The 27,588-nt window shown below is 44.1% G+C and overlaps 1 protein-coding gene across 1 annotated transcript in view; it reads left to right on the top strand.

The window, feature by feature from the left end:
* The first annotated feature begins 323 nt into the window (after positions 1-323).
* The window catches only part of LOC145355580 (histidine ammonia-lyase-like), a 32,593-nt gene continuing 5,328 nt past the window's right edge, over positions 324-27,588 (top strand). The window contains exons 1-15 of the mRNA XM_080207831.1: positions 324-437; positions 14,081-14,155; positions 14,241-14,313; positions 14,668-14,734; positions 14,813-14,850; positions 17,243-17,368; positions 18,176-18,315; positions 18,763-18,810; positions 19,399-19,546; positions 20,324-20,419; positions 20,506-20,564; positions 20,670-20,780; positions 22,557-22,598; positions 24,416-24,581; positions 25,804-25,938. Of these exons, the coding sequence (XP_080063957.1) occupies positions 324-437; positions 14,081-14,155; positions 14,241-14,313; positions 14,668-14,734; positions 14,813-14,850; positions 17,243-17,368; positions 18,176-18,315; positions 18,763-18,810; positions 19,399-19,546; positions 20,324-20,419; positions 20,506-20,564; positions 20,670-20,780; positions 22,557-22,598; positions 24,416-24,581; positions 25,804-25,938 (1,438 nt within the window). The remainder of the gene's footprint in view (positions 438-14,080; positions 14,156-14,240; positions 14,314-14,667; positions 14,735-14,812; positions 14,851-17,242; positions 17,369-18,175; positions 18,316-18,762; positions 18,811-19,398; positions 19,547-20,323; positions 20,420-20,505; positions 20,565-20,669; positions 20,781-22,556; positions 22,599-24,415; positions 24,582-25,803; positions 25,939-27,588) is intronic.

Here is a 27,588-nt window from a genome sequence, read left to right on the forward strand (position 1 = left end):
GGAAGGGAGGGTCTGGGTGAATATTCTTTCAGAGAGTCAGTGCAGGCTCGATGGGCCCTGGCCTCTTTCTGCATTCTAGAGATTCTACGGGTCTAAGTGCTTGGGATTTTGGACAGTGGGAATGGAGGAGATAAAATGGCAAGGAATTATCCTGTTGATGCACAGGCAGTTGCAGAGTGGAGAGGTGTTGAGGTGACTGAGGAGTAGACCTCCAAGTGTCATGGAGGGAATGCTCCCTTCGGAATACTGATGGGAAAAGAGGACGTGTTTGTCGGTAGCATCACACTAGAGGTAGAGGAAATAGTGGAAAATGTTCCACTAAAATGGAGATTGGTGAGATGGAAGAGGAAGACGAGGGAAAATCGGTCTTGGTTTGTGGGGGAGGGGAAGGGGTGAGAGCAGAAGTGCAGGAACTGGAACAGACCCTGTCAGCCACGGTGGGTGTGGGAAAAGGAAGACTCAACAGAAATGCTTGTTGAAAAAGTTGTACAATCAGAACAGCTGTGATAATGGAGAAAGTTGGGGCAGCTCGGTGGCACTGCTGCCTCACAGCACCAGGGACCCAGGTTCGCTCTCCAGCTTGGGTCACTGTCTGTGTGGAGTTTGCACGTTCTCCCTGTGTCTGTGTGGGTTTCCTCTCACAGTCCAAAAGACAGGCTCATTAGGCAGATTGGCCATGATAAAAAATTGGCCCTAAGTGTTGGGGGAGTTAGCTAGGGTAAATGCATAGGGTTATTAGAATAGGGCCTGCGTGGATTGTAGTTAGTGCAGACTTGATGGGCCAATGGCCGCCTCCTGCACTGTGAAATGGAGGCAAATGGAATCCAATCCTCCCAGGAAACAGGATGTGAGGAAGTGTAGCTGTGGGAATCAATGACCTTTTAATGGAATATTAGCTGACATTCTATTCCCAGAAATGGAGTCGGGGAAGTAGAAGGAGGGAAAGAGTGAGTAAAGCTGAGAAGAAATTGGAAACTGCTGACAAAATTCAAGGGAGGAAACTACACCTCAGTCATGAATGTACCAGAAAGGAAGAGGAGCGTGGGAGGCAGTGTTGCCGAATTGGACTGAAACAAGAATGTTTCGTGTATTCCACAGATAGGTGGGCATAACTAGGACCTATATAAGTAACCATAGCAACATCTTTAATTTGGAGGGAGTGAGCGTTGATGAGTAAGTTCAGTCAGGTGGATGGAGACTGGTTGGCGCCCTTTGCAATGAAGAAACATTGAATGCTCAGTTAATCCTGATGGGGAGGGAGATGAATTGGATACCCCAGGTGAAGAGGAGATAGTTAGGGTCAGGAAGTTGTTAAACTGTTAGTGATAATGATTAGCAGATGAGTTATAGATGTTGATACAAAGAGACTAGATAAGGAAAGAAAATCCATTCAGTCCGACAGGAACAGGCTGAATCGTTGTACCCGGGCACTCCCGTTTGTGGGTGTTTGGAATGTAGAAAGGGGATGCTCAGGATTGGGAGACTTGGAAGCTGGAGGCTGTGGAGGGAAGATCTCCATCAGAGAAGGGCTCAATGACAGCGCTGAAACAATGGCTTGTTGGTAGTGGGATAGGGGTAGATAGGAGGGAGTGCCAGTGTTGGCATTCACCCACTTTCACTTGCAGCAGTGAAAGAAAATGACCCATCACTTTCTGAGAGACGAGTCATGGCTGTGGAATAAATGCTGGCCTGTCAGGGATGCCCCTGTCCCAAGAATGAATAATAGATAAGTTGGTAGTTGCTGAAGTCTTGAGTTGATAATCTCTTTGGACAATGAGACCGAGAATGGGGTGGCACAGTGATTAGCACTTCTGCCTCATTGCCAGGGACTCGGGTTCGATTACAGCCTTGGGTCACTACGTGTGTGGAGTCTGCACCTTCTTCCCACAGTTCAAAGACATGCAGGTTAGGTGGATTGCTAAATTGTCCCTTGGTGTGAGGGGGATTAGTGGGGTAAATATACATAAGAAATAGGAGCAGGAGTAGGCCATCTAGCCCTTCGAGCCTGCCCCGCCATTCAATAAGATCATGGCTGATCTGAAGTGGATCAGTTCCACTTTCCCACTTTCTCCCCATAACCCTTAATTCCCTTGTCTGTCAAAAACCTATCTACCCGTGTCTTAAATATATTTAGCGAGGTAGCCTCCACCACTTCAACGGACAGAGAATTCCAGAGATTCACCACCCTTTGAGTGAAGAAGTTCCTCCTCAACTCCGTTCTAAGTGCCCCCCCCTTATCTTGAGGCTGTGCCCTCTAGTCCTGCTGTCCTTTCTGAGTGGGAAGAATCTCTCTATCTCTATCTCTACCTCTACCCTATCCATCCCTTTCATTATCTTATACTTCTCTATAAGATCCCCCCTCATCCTTCTAAACTCCAACAAGTACAGACCCAGTCTATGTAGTGTCTCTTCATAGTCTAACCCCCTCAGCTCCTGACTGCCAGTGTCATTGCTGCACCCTAATACACATTACTCACTCATTACCATAATGATTGACCTATTATACTGCACCTCCACTCCTCCCCAAGTATAAAATCATAGAATTCCTACAGTGCAGAGGGAGGCCTTTCGGCCCATCGAGCCTGCACTGACGATAACCACTGGCACAAAAGGTGAAATCATGCAGCATCAGAGGAAAGCTGGCAAGATAGATACAGAACTGGCTTGACCACAGAAGACAGAGGGTAGCAGTAGTAAGATGCTTTTCTGAATGGAAGGCTGTGACTAGCAGTGTTCCACAGGGATCAGTTCTGGGATCTTTGTTCATAGTATATTGTTGTTGTTCGTCCTTCGTTGTTGATGAGGACCTCGACACCATTAGTCATTTTGAGGCTGGTTGCGGTGTGTCCGAAGATGACTGATCAGAATTCGGGCATGGAATGTCCTGGCACATATTGGACAGACTTGTGTAGACACTGTAGTTGTTGCGCTGGTGGCTCTGGACTTGCACAGCTCGCGCTTAAGTTGTGCTTCAGTAATACACCTTGCTTCGTGAGCTTGACAGCCTTTACGGATGAGGCAGTGCCAGGTAGGGAGGTTTTGTGCCAGCGTTTCCCAGGTGCTCGTGTCAATGCCAAGCGACTTCAGGGAGGCCTTGAGTGTGTCTTTGAAATGTTTCTTCTGCCCTCCATGCAAGCGTCTTCCAGCAGAGTGTTCTCCAAAAAGGGGCTGCTTGGGTATGCGCTCGTCTGACATATGGATGACATGACCTGCCCACCGGGTCTGCGCTCTCATCAGCAGTGTGTGGACTGATGGTAGACTTGCCCTAGAGAGAACTTCAGTGTCTGGTACTTTATCTTGCCATCTGATGTGTAATATTCTGCGAAGACAAGTCATGTGGAAATGATTGAGCTGTTTTGCATGCCTTCAATACACAGTCCACGTTTCACAGGCATACAGGAGGGTAGTGAGTACCACAGCGCTGTAGACCTTCAGTTTTGTTGCTGGGCTGATTCCTCGATGTTTCCATACAGTGGAACGCAGTCTACCAAAAGCAGGACTTGCCTTTGCTGTTCTGCAGTTAACTTCTGTATCAATAGTCACTGTTCAGGAGAGGATGCTGCCAAGATTAAGTGATAACTATGTATAAATGATTTGGAGGACAATGTAACTGGTCTGATTAAGTTTGCAGATGACACAAAAATTGGTAGAGTTGCAGATAGTGAAGGGAATTGTTAGAGGATAGACCAAGATATAAACTGTTCTAATTGTTCTATTTTAACGTTTAAGAAAAACTTGGACGGGTTCATGGATGAGAGGGGTGTGGAGGTATATGGTCCAAGTGCAGGTCAGTGGGACTAGGCAAAAAATGGTTCAGCACAGACAAAAGGGACCAAAAGGCCTGTTTCTGAGCTGTAATTTTCTGTGGTTCTATGGTACTGGTTGGAAACTTGGGTGGAGAAATGGCAGATGGAGTTTAATCCGGACAAGTGTGAGATAATGCATTTTGGAAGGTCCAATGCGTTTAGGAGTAAATGGTAGAACCCTTAGAAATATTGACCAGCAGAGAGATCTGGGTGTACATGTCCACTGATTACTGAAAGTGGCAACGCAGGTGGATAAGGTGGTCAAGAAGGCATATGGTATGCTTGCCTTCATCGGCCAGGGCATTGAGTTTAAAAATTGACAGGTCATGCTACAACTGTACAGAACGTTAATTAGGCCTCATTTAGAATATTGTGTACAATTCTGGTCGCCACACTACCAGAAGGATATGAATGCTTTGGAGAGGGTACAGAAGAGGTTTACCAGCATGTTGCTTGGTCTGGAGAGTATTAGCTATTAGGAGAGGCTGGATAAACTCAGTTTGTTCTCACTGGAACGATGGAGGTTGAGGGGTGACCTGATAGACGTTTACAAGATTGAGGGGCATGGACAGAGTGGATAGTCAGATGCTCTTTCCTAGGGTAGAAAAGTCAAGAATTAAGGGACATGGGTTTAAGGTGCGTGGAGAAAGGTTTAGAGGAGATGTGCAAGGCAAGTTTTTTTTACATAGAGGGTGGTGAATGTCTGGAACGCATCAGGGAGGTGGTGGGAGCTGGTATGGTAACAGCATTTAAGGGGTAGCCCACATGAATGAGATGGGAGTGGAAGGATTTGGAGTCCATAAGTGCATACAGTTTTAGTTTAGGCAGGCATCATGTTCGGCACAGGCCTGGAGGGCCGAAGGGCCTGTTCCTGTGCTGTACATTTTTGTTCCAATCCCATCCAGGCTATATTGCCATAACCCATCATATTTATGCTGTTAATCCCCCTGACACCACACAGCAGCTTGGCACGGCCAGTCAACCTAACCTGAACATCTTTGAGCTGTAGGAGGAAACCAGAGTACCTGCAGACATAAGAACATAATAAGAACATAAGAAATAGGAGCAGGAGTTGGCCATCCAGCCCTTCGAGCCTGCCCCGCCATTCAATAAGATCATGGCTGATCTGTCGCTGCTCAGTTCCACTTTCCCGCCCTCTCCCCATAACCCTTAATCCCCTCTCTTATCAAAAACCCATCAACCCGCGTCTTAAAAATATTTAGCGAGGTAGCCTCCACCACTTCAACGGGCAGAGAATTCCAGAGATTCACCACCCTTTGAGTGAAGAAGTTCCTCCTCAACTCCGTTCTAAACCGCCCCCCTTTATCTTGAGGCTGTGCCCCCTAGTCCTACTGTCTTTTTTGAGCGGGAAGAGTCTCTCCACCTCTATCCTATCCATCCCATTCATCATCTTATACGTCTCAATGAGATCTCCCCTCATTCTTCTAAACTCTAACGAGTACAAGCCTAGTTTATTCAGCATTTCCTCATAGCTCATCCCCCTCAACTCCGGCATCAGCCTAGTAAACCTCCTCTGCACTCCCTCCAAGGCCAAAATATCTTTGCGCAGGTGCGGCGCCCAAAACTGCACACAGTACTCCAGCTGCGGCCTCACCAATGCCCTATACAGCTGCAGCAAGACCTCCCTACCTTTATATTCAATCCCCCTCGCTATGAAGGCCAGCATCCCATTCGCCTTCCAAATGTGCAAACTTCACACAGACAGTGACCCAAGACCAGAACTGAACCTGAATCCTGGGGAGTGTGACGCACCAATGCTAACCACTGTGTCACCATGCCACTCAAATATCCAACTAAGCATTGAAAGGGGCACACTTCTTTCATAACAATGTTAAACTATTTTTTAAACTATGCATTAACCCAAACACTATCTCCACAACAAGTTCAAAGATTATTGGTGCCTTCATAACACCCTGGTCTTGTTGGTGTGACCACTGAGTGGGGGTAATGGTCTTGAACTGGTTTGTTGAATGGGCCAGCATTCTGCAAATTGATTTTATCCTTCGAACCTTCATCCCAAAGTTTATGCCAATTGTGTTCTTGTGGATGCAAATGAGATCAGAGCTTTTCTGAGTCTTCTGAAAGTGCCCAATGGTGTTTGGGTGAGATAGGAATGTGATTGTTCTCCTTATTGAATAACTGCCTTGAGATTTTATATCCCAGATTCAAACTTCCAAGCCTGGCATTAAGAGGGCCAGAGTCTTGACTTTGGAGTTGTATCAGTTTTTCTGTTCTTCATGTAAGTCAGTGTCCATGTTCCTCACTCTTTTTTATGATCGGTCTGTAACGTTGGTTTGCAGATGGCTGTTGCAAAGAGAGCTGTGCCCTCAGCCACCAGCCCATGGAAAGTTCTGCCAGTGAAATTCACTAGTTTAGCTCTGTAGTTCAGTGGGGCTGAATTCCAGTCAGAATTCTTGGTCATCAACTTCTTGATGGTTTTTCACATCCTTTCCATTGGCCTGTGGTTACGGGTGATTCTCAAAGTTGTCTGTGAATTTTTTGAAGTGTTTAGTGGTGAATTGTGGCAAACTATCTGAAACGATTGTGTCTGGAAAGTCATCGAAACGTGAAGTGATCACTGCTGGTAGGTTTTACCAGGTTGCCATCCACCATCTTTATGGATTTCACTCTGATTGCTTTGTTTAGTCATGTGAGGCCAATGCAAGGGCTGAGCTATTTATATTGGAGACTGTTAGTAGCCCTGTGCATCACCAGGTTGGCTCGATGACAGGTCATATGAATTGTCCGCGTGGCATTGTGTTGATTTTCTCTTTGACTTTTGGCAATAATGGATGTTGTACCCTCCTGGGTGTCAATAGGCACACTGGTGTAATACCTAAAAGTAATGCAATATGGTATTCATGTTTGAATTTATCTAGCCCTGGAAAGAGTTGTGGGAATTCTTGGCACAATTCAGCCCTGTTGGCTTGTTGTAGGAGTTTGCCCACTTCCTTCAGATGTCTGGTTGTATTCCTGCTGAGTAAAGGGAAGTTTTGTGCAAGATACAGAAGGTCATTGTGATCTCCATCTCCTTGTGTTAAAGAATAATACTTACCTGACTTTTCATCTACAGATTCATAGCACTGAATCTTGAAGTTTAATTTTTGATGGCTGGACAGGAATTGTGTTGATCCATGCCAAGAGGTCAGCCAGTAATGCAATGTCAACCTTAGTGCCAAGTTTCAAGTCAATTTTAAAACCTTTAACTTCTCAAACTGAACGTTCAAAAGTCTTGTTCATAGTGGTCCTTTTACTTTGAGGAAAATTTCTCCAAGGAAATTTGTCTGGCATTTCTTTGCTGATCCCCAATATTTTGAGTGATCTGCATGCCGCCCTTGTTCTGTTACTTCCCTCCTTTCATGGAGTTTTTACTTGTTTGCAGCGTACTGTTCTCTGTTGTAAGCTCCCTGTTGCCCCCTACTGGGAAATCTTGCCATCTTTGCTGTTGCTTTAACACTGCAGTGTTAGAACCTCATATGGCCATTCTGGCAGGCTTTTGAGCAGGCGGAGCTGCCACCGTTGGGCCTAAGCAACTAGCAGACAAGCCCAAAGCCTCGGTGCGCTGATGGCCCATTTCATTTCCTGAGCTTGGCCTGCCTGATGTATTAGAATCATAGAACCGTACAGTGCAGGAAGAGGCCCTTCGTCCCATCGAGTCTGCACCGATCACAATCCCACCCAGGCCCTACCCCCATATCCCTACACATTTATCCGCTAATCCCTCTAACCTACACATCCCTGGACACTAAGGGGCAATGTTAGCATGGCCAATCAACCTAACCCGCACATCTTTGGACTCTGGGAGGAAACCGGAGCACCTGGAGGAACCCCACGCAGACACGAGGAGAATGTGCAAACTCCACACAGACAGTGACCCGAGCTGGGAATCGAACCCAGGACCCTGGAGCTGTGAAGCAGCAGTGCTAACCACTGCTACCGTGCCACCCCTATTGAAGCACTCAACTGAATGTGAGGTCATCTTTTATCTGTAAAAATTCAAACAGCTTTTTGTTGTGGACTGCAGTAACAATTCAGTCAAGAACAAGTTCATCTTCCTGCCTCCCATGGTCACAACTGACCAACCGCTACAAGTCAATAAGGAATGCTTTGAATGTTTCCCATGGTCTTTGCAATCTCAAACAGTAAGGTTCAATTTTCAATGAAATATACATCAATTATTTCTCAAACAATTTTGTAGCAATCTCTTTTCTCCCTGACTCAACCAGCTAAAGTTCCTATGGTGTAAAGCAGTGGTTCCCAACCAGTGAGCCGAGGTACATTGGTGTTCTGTGAAGAACCCCCCCCTCCCCCAAGTGTGTTGTGAGAAAAGATTCAGTGATTAAAAATCCAAGTAATTAAACAAAAACTAACCTCTGTCTTCAGCTCTGTGGTTGGCATGTCCATGAACCTTGGGCCTCCCGTGCACACGCTGGGAAAGAGCAGCACGTGTGTGGTTTAGATAATTTACGTTGGTCATGCGCGTGACCAACGGGACTTGGAGCTGAAGATGTAGGTCCCACACTTCTGCACAAAAAGCCAAAACTCAAAAAGGGCGCAAAACACCTGGGAAAAGCAAGAGAGATAGAGGTTACAAAAAAATCAGGTGAGAGGACAGGAAGAAGTTAAAATTGAAGCTCCCAATAAGGAAAGGAGACAGAAAATAGATGTGCTTCAAGATTGTTTCAGAGTGTAGGGGTGTGCCGTGACATATTACAGGTTGGGAACCACTGGTAAAGGAATAAATGTTTCTGCTCTTCTGCAAGACTGATCTACTCTATACTTTAGGGAGTGTTTCTTCCATAACCCAATGTTGGCCTCTCTGCAAGCCCTCCAGACTTTAGGATGGGTGTAAGAGGACAGTGACAGTTTGGCTGATGCTAACATTGTCACTGCTTTCTGACATGCCACCCTCTCAGGTACATTTTCTACCATGGTACTATGTCGATGGGTCAAACACATCGTTAGATTAGTGTCGCCAGCTCTGCCACCATGTTTCGAATATTGGTCACGTGACCTAGCTTCTCATGAGTAATTCTGACCTGACTCAGGTGGGTTACTTCAAACTGCTTTATTTACACGATATATACGCAATAAGGTAGGCACATCTCTCTCGAGTACAAACTATTCCACCTGCCTCTCCACCCCCTGTCAGAATCTCTCACTCCTGACTGCTGATGTCATTGCTATATTATGATACACATCGCTGACTCATTACTGTAACGATGAACCCACTATACCCCACACAACACAATCCTTCAACATATAGACACTCGCTGAGTAACCTCTGACCGGAAGACGACATCTTGTTTATTTTAAACTGTGACCTTATTGATGATACAACCAAAATGTAATAAATTAGATGTAATCTAATTGGGAATAAACTAAAAGCAAACCAGTTCTTTCACTGATTCTTTCCGATGGTTGGTGTTAAGTGGGAATTAATGTTTTGAAGGAAATGAGTAAAGGTTCAGGCCAAAACAAATTACTGCAGATGCTAGAATCTGAAACCAAAAGTGGGAGATATTCCAACAACTTCAGATTCTACCCCACCTCAGCCCCCTTTTGTTTTTATTCTATTTTATTTAATTTTTTTACTGTTCTCTACCTTTTATTTCTTTATTGTCTTCCTTTATTTTTCTTCCCCCCCCGACTCTCCCCCCCCCCCCCCCACTTCATGCTCCTTCCCTTACCTTTTCTCCCCTCCCCCCACATCCCCTTTTCTACATTCTACCTCTGTCCCATTCAAACCCCCACCCCCAACATCTTCATCTGTCACAGCTTATCTGCCCTTTGGCCATTCACACCCTTCATCCTCTCTATGGACAGCTATCAACAGTCTTTTCTCCTGGTTTCATGGCAATGATTCACCTTTCATTCCCTCCCCCGCAATACAAATATCTGCCACGTTCTGTGCCTTTTACCATTTGACAAAGTGTCATCTGAACTTGAAACGTCAGCTCTTTTCTCTCCTTACAAATGCTGCCAGACCTGCTGAGATTTTCCAGTGTTTTTGCTTTTGTGTACTATCAATATCCTCCCTCTGATATTCAGTCATTGGGTCAAGGAGCTCTGACCTGTTACACGAGGAACCAAGTATGCATCAGTGATCTGGGCTCTTGAGTTCCCCGGGAGACACTGCAGAACTGGGTCTATTAGATCCTGAAGATACCATCAAGGATGTCCTGGTAAACGATGCTTTTTATCCAGATTGGTAAGTGCTTCATTGCCTAAGCTCAATGTGTGGACAGCGCAGTGGTTAGTACTGCTGTTTCACAGCACTAGGGACCCAGGTTTGATTCCCAGTTTGGACCATTGTCTGTCTGGAGTTTGCACATTCTCCTCGTGTCTGCGTGAGTTTCTTCCAGGTGCTCCAGTTTCCTCCAACAGTCTGAAAGACATGCTAGTTAGGTACGCTAAATTCTCCCTCAGTGTACCCAAACAGGCACGAAGTGGGATTACAAGTCAGTTTTAACATTTGCAAATTCTGTTTTTTTTTCAGATAAGAGCAATCAAACAGCTGTAGCGTTGTTCATTGTGGTGTTCTGAGTGTCTCAGTTCAGTCTGTGAAGCTGCTGAAATTTGACATGGCCCCTCAGTATCCTTTCACTGGGTTCATCTCGAATAGTTGGGCAACTCCTCCAAATGTTTCATAGTTAAAGTTATCTTGTTTTTCCTTACTGTCATTTTGCAGAAATTACATTCCACGCTGATCAGAATTCTGTTTTTGCTAAGTGTCTTCGTTTTTAAGAAGTTCATTTAAAACATGGTCCACAGAACAGTACAGCACAGGAACAAGTCTCCCAGCCCACAATGTTGTGCTGAGCATGATGCCAAATTAAACTAATCCTTTCTGCCTGCCCTTTGTCATATCTCCCTATTCCTTGCACATTCATGTGCTAATATAACAGCCCCTTAAATGCCCCTATCATATCTGCCGACACCACCACTCCTGACAGCTTATTCCAGACACCTATTAATGTGTGTAAAAACACTTGCGTCTCACATGTCCTTTGAACTTTCCCCCTCTCACCTTAAGTGCATGCCCCCTAGTATTAGACATTTCAACTCTGGGAAAAAGATTCTGACTGTCAACCCTACCTATACCTCTCAATTTTATAGACTTTGATCAGGCCTCCTCTTAGTCTCTGCTGTCCAGAGAAAACACCTCTAGTTTGTCCAGTCTCTCCTTATAACTCATATTCTCTAATCCAGGCAGCATCAGGTAAACCCCTTCTGCACCCTCTCCAAAGTCTCCACATGCTTCCTGTAATGTGGTGACCAAAATTGATCGTAATACTCTATGTGCAGCCTAGCCAAAGTTTTATAAAGCCACAGCATGACATCCTGACTCTTGTACTCAGTGCTCCAACCAGCAAAGGCAAGTATACCTTTGTCCAATGTTATTGCAAATTTCATAATCAGTAAAATCAAAGATAATTATGAGGAAGGCTATTTGGTCCATCTTCATTTGCCTATCCAGGAAGTTCTAAGTCCTCGCACGTTAACATTTTTCATCATAATATCTCGGATTTTGTCTCCACAATTCTACTGGTGAATCATTGATCACTTTTTATGGAATGAGTGGACTTTACAGAAATTTTCATCAAAATCATGGAATCGTTGAAAGATCTGCAGAGAATCTGATCAGCCCATCCTGCCTGTGCCATCTGTTTGCAAGAATTATTCATTCAGTCCCACTCCCCTGCTTTTTCCCCATAAATCTGCAAAACTGTCCTTTTCAACCATTTATCCAACGTCTTTCTGGAAGTGACGATGAAATCTGCTTCCACCATGTTTTTAGGCATTATATCCAAAATCATCGCAACTCACTGAGTAAAAAGATAGATTCTCCTCATTTCAACATCAATCACATTCAATCTGTATCCTCTGTCAGTGGAAATGGGTTTTCACTATTTACTCAAAACACTTTGTCATTTGAAACATTATTAAACCTCTCCTTATTCTTCTCTGCTCCAAGAAGGACAATGATGTAGAGATGCCAGCGTTAGATTGGGGTAAATGCAGTAAGAAGTCTGACAACACCAGGTTAAAGTCCAACAGGTTTATTTGATAGTAAACCCACAAGCTTTCAGGGTTTGCCCCTTTGTCAGGTGAGTGGAGAGTTCTGGTCTCAAACAGGGCATATAAAAGGCACACACAGTTTACAGAATATTGAGTAGAATGCGAGTCTTTACAGCTAATCAATTCTTAAAGGTGCAGACAATGTGAGTAGTGGTATCTCAAATTGAGTGGAGATAGCATTACTCACATTGTCTGCACCTTTAAGAATTGATTAGCTGTAAAGACTCGCATTCTACTCAATATTCTGTAAACTGTGTGTGCCTTTTATATGCCCTGTTTGAGACCAGAACTCTCCACTCACCTGACAAAGGGGCAAACCCTGAAAGCTTGTGGGTTTACTATCAAATAAACTAGTTGGACTTTAACCTGGTGTTGTGAGACTTCTTACCAAGAAGGACAATCCCAGCCTTTTCATTTTCTCCACATAACTGAAATGCTTCACTTTGCAACTGTTTGGTTAAATCTCTGCACTTTCCCCCAAAATCTTGACATTTCACCTAAAGCTTAGAATGGACACCAGTGTTTTATAAAGATTTAGCATAACTTTTTTTATTTTGCCTTTATATTCTGTTCCTCTATTTACGTAGCTATGGATTGTATATCTTTCTTTTAACAGCCTTCTCAACATGTCTTCCCACTGTTAGGATATTTCTGCGAGTTTGTACCATTGATTAGTCTATCAATTCTAAGAACTGCAAAACTCTCCTTTTCAACCATTTATCCAATTACTTCCTGGAAGTGCCAATTGAATCTGCTTCCTCCATGCTTTTAGGCATTGTATCCAAGATCATCATAACGTGGAAGACTTTAACTCCTCAATCAGGCTACGTATAGTTTGCCATGCAGTAATGCACCATTACACCAAATTCAGAAGGTGACTCTACCTTTAGCAGTATGCGTCTTTGCTCCAAATTCCATAGCATTCATTTTGAAAGTCCTTCTAAATTTAATACATCATATTGATTTCTGCATTGTTTCACTCATTGCTCCAGCTTTATCAACCTCATAATTGATGAACTGTGATGTAAAACTATGAGGAACATAAGAACTTCCCACTGCTGCAGCAAAGCAGCCAGCATAATTAAGGACCCCACAGACCCCGGACATTCTCTCTTCCATCTTCTTCCATTGGGAAAAACGTACAAAAGTCTGAGGTCATGTATCAACTGACTCGAGAACAGCTTCTTCCCTGCTGCTATCAGACTTTTGAATGGACCTACCTTGCATTAAGTTGACCTTTCTCTACACTCTAGCTATGACTGCAACACTACATGCTGCACTCTCTCGTTTCCTTCTCTATGAAGAGTGTGCTTTGTCTGTATAGTGCACAAGAAACAATACTTTTCACTGTATGCTAATACATGTGACAATAACTTTTTTAAAATAGGAGCAGGAGTAGGCCATATGAGTCATCAAGCCTGTTCCACATTCAATAGGATCATGGCTGATCTGTCTTAATTCCACTTTCCTGTTTGATCAAAAATCTGTCTGTCTGTCTTAGTCTTAAATACATTCAGTCCTATGCTGTATCAACAGCCCTCTGAGGCAGAGAATTCCAAAGATTCACAACCCCAAGTTAAGAAATATCTCTTCCTCAATAACTTTGTATCAACAACAAACCTTGACAAATCAAGAACAGAAAATGTTGGAAAATCTCACCAAGTCTGACAGCCTCTGTAGAGGGAGAATAGAGCCAACGTTTCCAGTCTGATGACTCTCTGACAAAGGGTCATCCAGACTCGAAACAGTGGCTCTATTCTCTCCCCACAGACACTGTTGGATCTGTTGAGATTTAGCAGCATTTTCTGTTTATGTTTCAGATTCCAGCATCTGCAGTATTTTGCTTTTATCTTTGACACAGTACTCTTGGTCTCTCTAAGTCATCAATATCGATTGTCAATGACTGAGGCTATGATTTGATCGCATACATCCTTAATAATTAAATACAGAAAACCTGGAGAGGCTCAGCAGGTGAGTGAGTGAAGGTTAAGAATTCAAACCGTCCCTTTAACTACGTGCCTGCCTGTGATTGGAGCTGTGATTTCTAATGAATGACTGTGAAGTAATTGTGAATGGATAATTCTGATGAAGACAAATCTAGGACAATGATACATTCTCTGCAGCCCCAGATTCCAGTTCATCATCTGTGTGATGTTTTCCTCTTTATACAGTATGCTTACTTGGATGGAAATAGCTTAACAACAGAACAGCTTGTCCTGCTGGGTAATGGGATCACCAAAATCAAGGTGAGATAGATGTCCATTCCCATTTCAAATGTGCAAAAATAAACAACAATGTCACATCACACAAATACCTGTCTCGATCTTTTAGCTTACGCCAGAGACTGAAAGGAGGGTCAACAAGTCGAGGGATCTGGTGGAAAAAATCATCAGTGAAGGCCAAGGTCAGATGTTATTTCATCTGAAAATCTGTGTGTAATAAATGCAAAAACTTAATTTAATTTTAATTCCTATTCTACAATCCAGTGTGCAAAATTATTGTATAATTAACACATTTTATGAATCAACATTTAAACCTAAACCTCCAAAGATATGCGGATTGGGCTGTGTTGCGTGGCCATGCTAAATTGCCCTTTAGCGTCAGAGGGACTAGCAGGGTAAATACATGGGGGTTACAGTGATAGGGTCTCGGTGGGTTTGTTGGTGCAGGCTCGATGGGCTGATTGGCCTCCTTCTGCACTGTAGGGCTTCTACAATTTGCCTGAGAGATGCAATCATAATAGTCTTATGTATTTCAGTGGTGTATGGAATAAACACAGGCTTTGGGAAATTTGCCCGGACGGTTATCCCTCAAGACAAGCTTGAGTGAGTAGATTCTGATGTCTTTCTGGTGTACCTTACTTCCCATCGTTCCTTTCATTAATAAGCCTTCTCTTTTCACAGGGAGCTGCAGGAAAATGTTGTCCGTTCCACAGCAGTAGGTAAGAGAAAGGATTCCTGCTGCGATTTTCATTATCCAGCATTTTGCTAACACTGCATTTGAGAACTGCCCCTTTCCTCTGTGTCCTCATGTAGCTCCCCACTCATTGCTTCAACATGTTATTAACAAAGAAAATGGAAATAATCAGGTGACATGGTGAGCATTTAGTTCAAATAGTTCTGTTGAAAGCAAAATCTGTCCATGTTATTGAAATGGAGAGATAAAACACCAATACTTTAATTAAATTCATACATTGGAATTTCTAGAGGAGAAAGCCCAAACTCTAAGATAAAAGCAATTACTGCAGATGCTGGAATCTGGAACAAAAGCAGAAAATGCTGGAAGATCTCAGCGGGCCTGACAGCATCTGTGGGGAGAGAATAGAGCCAATGTTTCGAGTCTGGATCCAGACCCTAGTCAGAGCTGAAAGCAAAGAGAATCAGCAGTGATTTATACTACTGGGGGGGGGTATAGATAGGACAAAGGGAATGTAAATGAAGATACAGAAGGCTGAGAAGGTGCCAAAAGTGTTTGTGGTCAGAATATGCGACTGGCAGAACAGAGATATAGATGGTTAAAAGACTACCTGGGGAAGGTGGCAGTTGCCCTGAAGGGAGGTGGTGGGAGGGGGCAAGAAAGAGAGCTGCTTCACATGTACCTCCTTCGCTCTGGTCGATTGCATCCGCTGCTCTCCTCTATATCGGAGAGACCAAACACAGACTAGCTGAATGCTTTGCTGAATACCTTCAGTCCGTCCACAATCAGGACCCAGACCTTCTTGTCGTTTGCCACTTCAACACCCCACCCTGCTGTCTTGACAACATGTCTGTTCTTGGCCTTTTGCAATGTTCTAGTGAACCCCAATGCAAACTGGAGGACCAGCACCTCACCTTCCAACTGGGCACTTTCCAGCCTTCCAGACTGAACACTGAGTTCAACAACTTCAGAGCATGAACTCTAACCTCCACCTTCACCCCATTTCCATTTATTTCATTTCATTTCATTTCATTTCATGTCATTCATCCATTTTATCATCCTCCTTTTTCACCTCCATTTTTCCACTTCTCTGTTCCAGCTCTCCTCCTTGTTTCTCTCACCACCCCCCTCTTTTTCAGGGCAACTGCTGCATTCCCCAGGCAGTCCCTTAACAATCTTTACTCTGTTCTGTCATTCACACGTTCCGATCGGTTAATGGAAATTTTTAGCAGCTTCTCAGCCTTCTGTATCATAGAACATAGAACATTACAGCGCGGAACAGGCCCTTCGGCCCACAATGTTGCGCCGACCAGTCTTATTTTTAAAAAAAACATTGACCCACTAATCTAAACCAATCCCTTTTCGTCCATAAACCTATCCACCAATCTCTTAAACGCCCCCAAACTAGGCGCATTTACAACTGCAGCAGGCAGGGCATTCCAGTCCCTCACTTACATTCCCTTTGCCCCATTCCACCTCCCCCGCCCGCCCAATAGTATAAATCTCTGCTGATTCTCCTTGCTCTCAAACTCTGACAGAGGGTCATCCAGACGCGAAACATTGACTCTATTCTCTCCCCACAGATGCTGTCAGGCCCGCTGAGATTTTCCAGCATCTTCTGTTTTAAGACCAAACTCTAATTGCTCCAGTTCAGACCCTTGCCCCCTATCCCTGCTGGACTGGCATAATGCAAATGGAGTAGTTGACTAATCTCACCAATCAATCTCTACCAATGAGTCCAAAGCTGAGAGTCAGGATTTTACCCCAGTCAGGATGACTCAGGATGTGATTCTGGAATTCCCAACTACATTCCTGGATGTTCTGATCTTCTGAAGTGCCTTTTAAGGGTGAGGGCTGGTTCAGGTTAAAAGCCCACATCCTGTATTCCTGCCCTGGTTGGCTCCATTGTGGAAATAGGCATGTCCTAGTCCTCTGGATTCCATGGAGCCAGGCTAGCGTTTCAATGAGTCTGGGTTATGGCCCCTTAGAGGTGCCTATAAAAAGATAAGTTCGAGAGGTCCTCCTCATGCCTCTCATGGCAAGATATGCTCCCCATGCACTCCACATGTCCCCTCATGCCCAGCATACCAAGCTATGGCACTTCCATGCCTGTTCACCCATTATACAGTGTGGAGAACCAAGAGGACCTATAAGCCAAGAAGGCAATGCTTTGTTTGGGGCTCAGGCATTTTCAAACTTAACTGGATGTCTGGGCATTATGTATTCTGCCAAGAATAATAATGAAGAGGCAGACAGGAAAGTGGAGTTGAGGCCAGAATCAGATCAGCCACGTTCTGATCAGATGGTAGAGCAGACCTGGAGGGCCAAATGGCCTACCCCAGCTACTAACTCCTATCTTCATATCAATGTGTTTTGAGAACCAGGTGAATCTGTTTGTTTTGTGGTTTCTCCTGCAGGTGTTGGGGATCCCTTGTCTCCAGAGAGGTCCCGGATGCTGCTGGCTCTGAGAATCAATGTTCTTGCCAAGGGTTACAGTGGGGTTTCCTTAAAGACTCTCAATCAAATGATCCAGGCATTTAATGGTAATGCCACCTTTTGACTTTCTATTTGTAAGGTGTATTACATCGATTATTGATTTAGTAAAAGGTTGTGGGTGCGATTTGGCCAAATTGATGGAGCTCTTGTCATTGAGGTGTGGTTTATGGGTGGCTGGCACACTGGGCAGACCTCCTCTGCAACACTGCCAGGCAGACAGATGCCCCTCCTGTACCTCAGTTACCTCCATGTAGCTCCCTGTGGTGAGCAGACATTCTGCCACTGGAAAAGTGCTAATGGTGTAAGAAATCACTCTTAATTCTTTAAATTACAGCTTAACTCCATTCAACAGGCAGCCAAGCCTCCGCTATTCCCACCATTGGGAAACATCCCTATTATTGGGACTGAATCTGGAAGGCAGTTCCTTGATGTTTTACCAGCCACTCCCCCCTCCATTCCTGACACCCGGGATCTTCAAAATTCTTGAGGTTTTATTGATCTGGGGTCCTGCTCTGTTTTTTTCCATCTCTCTCTCTCCCCTTCTCTTTCTCTGTTTCTCCTGAATTGGTTCCTTTCTCTGTACTTGTGTAGTCTTCTGGCTGGTGGAAGTTTCATTTACTCTTTGAATGACTTGGGTTATTGGCTGTGTTAAGTTTTTCTTAAATAATGTAAAGAAATAATTTTATGCCCAGGATATCATGGTAAATCCATTATCCTTTGGACACAAACTGTTTTCTGTCTGGTCCCCTTAGATTCTGTTGGTCATTTGACTCTGATATCATGTGTTATCGTTGTCATTAACATCCTTGTCTAATTAACAGAAGCATTAACTTTACTCTACGTTCCTCCTGTAGCTTCCTGTCTCTCCTACATCCCAGAGAAAGGGACAGTCGGGGCCAGCGGAGATCTCGCTCCCCTGGCTCACCTTGCACTGGGACTGATGGGTGAAGGCAAAATGTGGTCACCAGAAAGTGGCTGGGCTGATGCTAAAAACGTGAGTTCCCTGAAATTCCAGTTTACAACCTTCAAGGGGATTTCAACCAATTAAAAACTTTTTTTTTATTGAACAGACAGGGTAGATGGAAAGCCTGCTTCCTGTGCTATGTGGCTTCTGATCCAGTGCAGTGTGTGATTCAGTACCATCCACAACAGCATGACTATCATTAAATAAAACCCTTGACCTCTCCATCCTTGCAAATTATCACCCCAGCTCCATGCTCCTTTTCCACTATGAAGTCCACGAATGTGTAATTTCTCCAGTCCATACCCCACCTTTCTCTGAACTCCTTGTTTGATCCCTCCAATTAGACTGGTAATGGCACTCTTTCAGACTGTGCTTCAGCCCACAGGCTGTTGAAGCTGTGATCCTGTGAGATTCCCTGATACTTGTTGATTTGATGTTAACACTGTTCAGACAAGTAACTCTCTGTCACTCCCCCAGGTGCTGCAGGATCACGGTCTGCTGCCGATTTCACCTAAAGCTAAAGAGGTAATTAAACAGCACATTTCCATCGTCAACAGCATTTAAATAAATTGCTAGGTTTTACCAACTCATATCTCACTGAGTAAAAGCCACTGACCTTTTTCCTATATCTGTATGTGTTTTTTTATTTTCAGTTGTTTATTTTGTACAAAGGCTGGCTATTGACCGTTATATAACTGGTCAAAGGGGTAAAACATTACACAGCTCTGTAAGTTTTCTTCATTTAACATAATGCCTGGTCTTTCCAAAATATTTGATGGTGGTTTAAAGCATGAAAATATGAGTTGGTTTCCTTTCCAGGGTCAGCGATGTTGCCAGTTACTATAGTTACCAATCACTTTATTTATTGAATGAATTGATAGTTTATGACTCTCATTGATTGACTATCTGTTTAGATATATAAACTAGTCAACAAGATTTACACTTTGCTCACTGCTGTCCAGAATTTGTATTTGGAAATGTTTACGACTATCTCAGGGTCAGGAATCTCTCTGGCAGCTTTGTATTTTAAGTGTGAGGTTATGATTCAGCTTAGTCTGGTTAGTATTTATTAAAATTATTTTCCATCCAATTCAATTGGTGATTGATGTTTAGGGTCTGGCCCTGATCAATGGCACTCAGATGATTACATCTCTGGGCGCAGAGGCAGTGGAGAGAGCCACAGCGATTGCCCGACAGGCAGATATTGTAGCAGCTCTTACACTGGAGGTTCTGAAAGGCACAACCAGAGCCTTTGACAGTGGTGAGTAACATGTTATACAGAGTCCTCAGACTGTCCCGCTGAAGTGAAGGGCTCCCTACCACTCCCCAGTGCTTTGAATGTAGGGTTGTCAACTCTCTAGGATTGGCCTGAAGTCTCCAAGAATTGACGATCACGCTTCCAGGATACTGGTGTGTGACCCCGGAGAAAGATCACCAGGACTTAAAAAAAAATAGGTCTTATGTCATTTTCTTTGAACATTTTCCTTCTGTGGGCATAAAGATTTTGAAAATGGGGAAAAAAATGGCAAACGCCAAATATCATCCAACTGGGTAATGCTTGTTTTCCAATTGGCATCCCCAAGGATGGATGTGTGAGGACACATCATGTGATGAAGTAAAGTTTATTAGTCACAAGTAGGCTTACAGTAACACTGCAATGAAGTTACTGTGAAAATCCCCTAGTCACCACATTCCGACACCTGCTCGGGTACACTGAGGGAGAATTTAGCATGGCCAATCCACCTAACAAGCACATCTTTCAGACTGATAGAACAAACTGGAGCACCCAGAGGAAACCCCCACATGGGGAGAACGTGCAGACTCCACACAGACAGCTGGGAATTGAACCCAGATCCCTGGTGCTGTGGGGCAGCGGGGCCAACCGGCCGCGGGGGAGCAGGGCTAACCGGCCACAGAGCTAACCCTCTATGCCATCGTGCTGCCTCATAATATGCTGTGCCCCTATGTAAATGATGAGCTTAAGGGGCTGGAACCATTGACTGGTGATGGTTAATGTGGTTCTTGTCCATTTAAACAGATATCCACAACCTCCGACCTCACCCGGGTCAGATAGAAGTAGCTGCTCGTTTTCGATCACTCTTGCATTCTGATGTTCATCCATCTGAAATCACAGGTAAAGCACTGTCTCGTTGTAACAATTCAGTGGCTGTTTGAAAGATCTCCGGGAATCTAACCTTCTAACTGTATCTCCTCTCGCAGAGAGCCACAGGTCCTGTGACCAGGTTCAGGATCCCCATACTCTGTGCTGCTGCCCTCAGGTAGAAATTACAAACACTACAACTGATTTCTATAAACCTTACATCACTGTAAACCAAGTCTGAGTGTGATGTATTGCACATTGATCTGAGCTTCCTCTCTTCCAGGTCCATGGTGTGGTCAACGATACGATTGCATTTGTGAAGACGATTTTGGTGACGGAGATGAACAGTGTCACTGATAACCCTGTATCCTTTAGTGAAACTAACTGCTCTGCAGTATCAGGCCTGCCTGCTATCCTCTCAGAATGAATTCAGAATATTTAGTTAATAAACAATAAAATTAGTGAACAGTAACATAAAGAATTTTAGAATCCTTACAGCGCAGAAGAGGCTATTTGGCCCATCAAGTCTGCAACTGACTCTCTGACAGAGTAACTAACCCAGCTGTCTTCCCCCACCCTATCCCCGTAACCCCACACATTTAGAAACGTAGAAAAACTACAGCACAATACAGACCCTTCAGCCCACAAAATTGTGCCGAACATGTCCCTACCTTAAGAGATTTACCACCTAACCTACACGTCATGGGACACCAAGGGGCAATTTAGCATGGCTACTCCACCTAATCGACATATCTTTGAACTGTGGGAGGAAACTGAAGCACCCGGAGGAAACCCGTGCAGACATGGGGAGAACATGCAAATTTCACACAGTGACCTGGGGCCAGAATTGAACCCAGGCCCCTGCTGCCACCCTTGTCCTCAGTGCTTATTTAGGTGTCAGCATTTACTCCTGAGCAACTGTAGGCCATGGGTTGAATACTTGCTTCAGAGACCGGAATGCAACATCCAGGCTGGCAGTGGGTGCGGTACTAAGGGAGTGCAGCGTTGTTGCACATACCATCTTTTGGATGAGACATTTAAGCAAAGTCTCCATATCCCATGGCACCATTGAAAGAAACATCAAGGTATTCCAATATCTTGGCCAATGTTCATCCCTTAACCAACATCATAACAGCTTATCTGTTATCTCAGTGCTGTTAGGGACTTTGTGTGCACTATTTGGCTGCCAGTATTTCTACATTAAAAGGGATTATTTTGAAAAGCAGTTCGCTGGCTGTGAAGTATTTTGAGATATTCTGAGATCATGAAATATGTGATATAAATGCCTGTTTTCTTGTCTAATATTTATCTCAGATTCCACCCACGGCGTGGTGGCACAGTAGTTAGCACTGCTGCCTCACAGTGCCAGGAACCTGGATTAGATTCCTGGCTAGGGTCACTGTCTGTGTGGAGTCTGCACGTTCTCCCTGTGTCTGCGTGGATTTCCTCTGGTTTCCTCCCTTACCCCAAAGATGTGCAGGTTAGATGGATTAGCCATGCTAAATTGCCCCTTGTCAGGTAGATTAGCAGGGTAAATGTGAGAGGTTACTGGAATAGGACCTGGGTGGGATTGTGGTCGGTGCAGATGGACCAAATGGCCTTTTTCGGCACTGTAGGGGTTCTATGATTTTAAATTTGGACACTTAGACTGGCACAGACTTCTAAAAGATTTATTTGTAAATACTATGGGATTGGGTGACCAAAAGAACAGAAGCTGAAATATTTTTTCCTTTAAAATTCTAATCAGGTGAGGGTTCAGTGAAGATACTTTGCGTTTGTGTAATTGGGTTCTGGAGGCTGGCTTTAATCAGATTGTGACACTGCAGGATGGGCGATTGAATCATCCTGATGTGACAGTTAACACACGTTGAATATCTTTAATTTCAAATTATCAATTTGAGACAACATCTGATACTGGCTTCAGACTATTTTTCCAGAGTTTCTTCTGTTTTGAAGTTATTTGACGTCAGAGGGAAGATGAAAAGGGAAAATGATCTCTAAACTGTTACATCTGACTAATCTTCAGTTAACCCATTCATTGGGAAAGGTTTTTTAATATCCAGATCCTAACCCAGCTTTATTTACAATGGGAGCCTGTTTGCAATGTTCAGAATCAGAAGGCAGTTTCCCTTAAATCAGTTTCCAGATTGTATTTGCACAGACAGACGAGATTATTTCATGTGGAAATTTCCACGGGGAATATCCTGCCAAAGTAAGTGTTTAGTCTTTTCAGGATTATGTGCAGAAATACCTTAGTTTAAAACAATTCTAAGTGAACAAAAATGCGGTAAATAAAAAGACACAGTGACAAAGTCACTAAAATATCAAGATTGATTAATTGTGTGTCACTTATTTAAAGAACTTTTATATCTTCACTTCTTTGTAATAGCCACACTTTCACTGTATTTTAAAAAGGAAAATGCAACTAATTTTTATGTTCAAAGAATACTTTTTTAAAATTTCTTTGTGAGGTCTGCATCATTGCTTGGCCAGCATTTACTGCCCATCACTAATTTCCATTGAGAAGATGGTGACACAAGCTGCCTTCTTGAGCCACTGCAGTCACAGAGATAGGCACCCACAGTGCTGCTAGGGAGGGATCCCCAAGATTTTGACCCAGCAACGGCCAATATATTTCCAAGTCAGGATGGTGAGTGGCTAAGGAGAGAACTTGCAGGTGGTGGTGTTCCCATGTATCATCTTCCCTCATCCTTCTAGATGATAGTGGTTTGGAATATTCTGCCTAAAAAACATTGCTGAGTTCCTGCAGTGCATCTACAAAGAAGTGTAGATGGCACTACCACTGTGCGTCAGTGGTGGAGGGAGTGGATGTTGAAGGCGGTGGATGGGATGCTAAACTGCATTGTCCTGGATGGTGTCGAGCTTCATGAATTTTGGAGCTGCACCCATCCAGGCAAGTGGGGAGTATTCCATCACACTCCTGACTTCTGACTTGTAGATTGTGGGTAGGCTTTGGGGAGTTGCGAAGTGCGTTACTGCAGGATTCCCAACCTCTGACCTACCCTTGAAGCCACAGTATTTACATGGCCAGTTCAGTTAATGGTTAACCCCCAGGATGTTGATAGTGGGGAATTCAGCCATTGAATTGGATGGTTGGATTCCCTCTTGTAGGACACGGTCATTATCCTGCATTTGTGTGATGCAAATGATACTTTCCAATTATCAGCACAAGTCTGGATATTGTCCATGTCTTGCTGCAATTGGACATGGACTGGTTCAGCATGTGAGGAATCACGAATAGTACTGACCATTGTGCAATCATCAACGAACATCCCCACTTCTGACCTTACAATGGAAGGAAGATCATTGGTGAAGCTGCTGAAGATGATTGGGCCTAGGACACTATCTTGAGGAACTCCTGCAATAATGCTCTGGAGCGGAGATAATTGACCTCCAACATCCACAACTATCTTCTTAGTTTACAAGATTTTAAGTTTCAGAAATGAGGACCAAGAAATGATTGTAGCAATATTAACCATCACTTAGCTCATTCACATGGAATTTTTTAGCCTATTGTTATCAGAGAAATATTATTTGTGAACACAAAACGTTTTTATTAATAAGAATTGTTACAGCAGCCTCGCGTCTGTAGCTAGCTCCTAAAGTGACCCTGCTGAGGGCCCCTCTCACTGTGCGGTGATTCCACATCCTGAATCTTGATTGGTTACACAGGCCACATGACCCTTACTCTGCTGTGTTGCTCTTAAAGGGGCTTCACCACAAATAGCCCCCTGGTTGTGGAGAAAGAGGATCTTGTAGGAAAACTGGGGCTTTGTTTCATCCCTTCCCCTCCCCCCATCTCTCCCTCCGTCCTACCTGGGTGACCTTGCTGATACCCCCGCCTCCCACAACCTCCAACCCAAGCCCCCGCTTCCTCTCAACCTTAAACATCTATTACTGTTGTCGACAGTCATTTATAGGCCATTGTTATAGCGGCAGTCTCATCAGCAATCATATCTACAATGGGCAGACTGACGTGTGTGGCTTGTCTCCTTGTCTCTTCTGCAGGCCCTTGACTATCTGGCGATTGGTGTTCACGAACTCGCATCAATCAGTGAGAGGAGAATCGAAAGGCTGTGTAACCTGTCCCTGAGTGAACTGCCTGCTTTCCTGATCAAAGAGGGAGGTCTGAACTGTGGCTTTATGATGGCTCACTGCACAGCAGCTGCATTAGGTATTTACTTACTGTGGAATTGTGACAGACACTAACTCAAAAACATCTCATTAATCCCCTCACACACAGCAACTGTAGATAACGGAAGCATGGAATAGTTCACCTCAATTATAATCTGAATCATGGCACAGGATTTTTCTGTGAGTTTCCCGCCCCCCAACAAAGGGATCCAAAGAGTGTGCTTAGCTTGTACATGCTGGGAGCCAGTTACCCAGGGAGCTCACCTCCATCCATAAGGACTACGGCCAATAGCACACTCAAAGAAAGTCTCAGAACATCGGCAGCTCCACTGCGAGGTATAAGCACAGCTGAGGCAGGCAGGAGGTTGTGAAGGTGCCTCGAGGAATGAAGATCATGGCTGTTTAGAGAGGAACCAGTCCATGAACAGCGTTCTTTGTGGTGCAGTGTTTGCCGCTGGTGGTCCTGTCTTTGGGGATAGTGTGTGGAACAGAACCTTCCACACACCTGATGAAGGAACACCGTTTCCAAAAGCTTGTGGGTTTACTATCAAATAAATTGGTTGGACTTCAACCTGGTGTCGTGAGACTTCTTATTGTGTTTAGCCCAGTCCAACGTTGGCATCTCAACATCAAGTATAGGCCTAACCTCATAGAATCCCTACAGTGCAGAAGAGGCCATTTGGTCTATCGCACCTGCACAGGCTCTCTGACAGAGTATCTGACAGCCCCATCTCTGTAATTCCACACATTTAGCATCTAACCTTGTCATCTTGAGACACTAAAGGGCAATTTACCATGGCCAATTCACCTAACCTGCACATCTCTGGACTGTGGAGGAAACCCATGCAGACACGCGGAGAACATGCAAACTTCACGCAGATAGTCACCCAAGACGGGCATTGAACCCAGGTCCCTGGTGCTGTGAGGCAGCAATGCTAACCACTGTGCCACCGTGCTGCACTTACATAATCTTTCTTCGTAAGACAAACCTCCTCATCCTTAGAATCTGAGGTGCCTCCAATGCCAGTATATCCCTCCTTACGTATGGTGACCAAAACTGTACACAATATTCCAGGTGTGGTCTCACCAATGAAAGGTGCTATAGTAATGCAATTTTTCCCCTTTTCTTTCTTGTAAAAGATTTCATTAGTTTCCTTTATAATTGTTGTGATAATGAACTGTTCAGTATTTACACACACAACACTGTGAAGCTAAACACTGAGAATATCCAGTCAACAGGCACTAATTTAACATCTCTCCAGTCTCTGAGAACAAGGGTCTGTGTCATCCCTCTTCAGTGGACTCTCTGTCCACCAGCGCTGCCACTGAGGACCACGTCTCGATGGGTGGATGGGCTGCCAGGAAAGCATTGAGGGTTATTGAACACGTGGAACAAGGTAACCCCAATTGGAAGAAGTAATATTTGATCATGTGATGTACTGAAAGGAGAATGGCTTCTCCGTCCCATCCAGTCCATAACAATAGTCCCCAGTGTCAGAGAATCCCATTGGGACCCCAAACCCAACAGTAACCCAGTATATTTGCTCCGCTTGTCTGCTGCTTTAGCCAATTATTTCTGGTTGTCGACCCTCTTGGCAATGGAAACGCTTCCTTCTCAGTTACCTTTTCAAAACCTTTCATTCATTTCAACAATGCTATTTTTAAATTTTATTAAATCATTGTGATTTGGGCATCATTGGCTGGCCAGCACTTATTGTCCATCTCTAATCACCCATCTCTAATTGCCCTTGAACTGAGTGGCTCGCTAGGACATTTCAGAGGGCAGTTAAGAGTCAATCATATTGCTGTGGCTCTGGAGTCACATGTAGGTCAGACCAGGTAAGGATGGCAGATTCCCTTCGCTAAATAGCATTAATGAACCAGATGGGTTTTTACAACATTCAACAATAGTTTCATGGTCACCATTATTGAGACTAACTTTCAATTCTAGATTTATGAACCAAAGTTAAATTCCACCAGTTGCCATGATGGGATTTGAACTGTATTCCAGGTCTTTGCATTACACATTCAGAAACATTACCACAGTACCACCATCTCCCTGTGAAATGAACTCTCTCTTTAACCTACCTCTTACATTTTTTTATTAGCGTCACAAGTAGGCTTACATGGAAACTGCAATAAAGTTACTGTGAAAATCCCCTAGTCACCTGTTCGGGTACACTGAGGGAGAATTTAGCATGGCCAATGCACCTAACCAGCAGGTCTTTCAGACTCTGGGTGGAAACCAGAACAGCCAGAGGAAACGCATCCAGATTTGGGGAGAACATGTAAACTCCACACAGACAGTGACCCAAGCTGGAAATCGAACCTGGGTTTCTGGTGTTGTGAGGCAGCAGTGCTAATCACTGTGCTACCGTGCTGCCCAAAGAGAACAATTCCAGTTTCCCTCATCCCTGCAGATCACTGACGTAAGTTAGGGTAATCTAACAGAGCGATTATGTGTCACCATTCGCTCAGGGAGTCTGAGTTATTGTGGCAACACGCACTTTTACATACTTATTGTAGTCTAGACCCATGGATAGTGGTGACTCCAACTTTTCTTCCATTGCATGGCTGAGCAGGGATCTCTCCCTCTCTTACCACCGCCACTGGGCTGGTTGGAAGTTGTATTATGAATGCACCTTCCTCAGCCATCAAGTCCTGGAGTGGGACTCGAACCCAGAGCTTCAGGCTCAGAGGCAGGGACACTGCCCACTGCACCATAAGACCCTCCTGAGTGATTATGTGAGGAGATTTACAATTTAGAGATCTCAATTAATAATGCATAGAACACTCAGTTAAAAGCCATCGTGACAGGTTGAGAATATGAATTCAGATTTTTTTAAAATCTGGAAATGGTGATTTTAAAAAACTGGCATCTTTAAAGTGATCATTATCTTAGAATCCCAAAGGAATCACAAATATCCTTTATGGAAGGAAATTTGCTGTTGCTATCTGCTCGATATGTGACTCCAGTCCCATGCCAACATGGTTGAATCTTAACAGATCTCTGAGATGGCTAAGCAAAACCTACAGTTGTAACGCTA

This window comes from Carcharhinus amblyrhynchos, chromosome 19, assembly GCF_965287045.1.
Source record: "Carcharhinus amblyrhynchos chromosome 19, sCarAmb.v2.hapA, whole genome shotgun sequence".
Classification (NCBI taxonomy): Eukaryota; Metazoa; Chordata; class Chondrichthyes; order Carcharhiniformes; family Carcharhinidae; genus Carcharhinus; species Carcharhinus amblyrhynchos.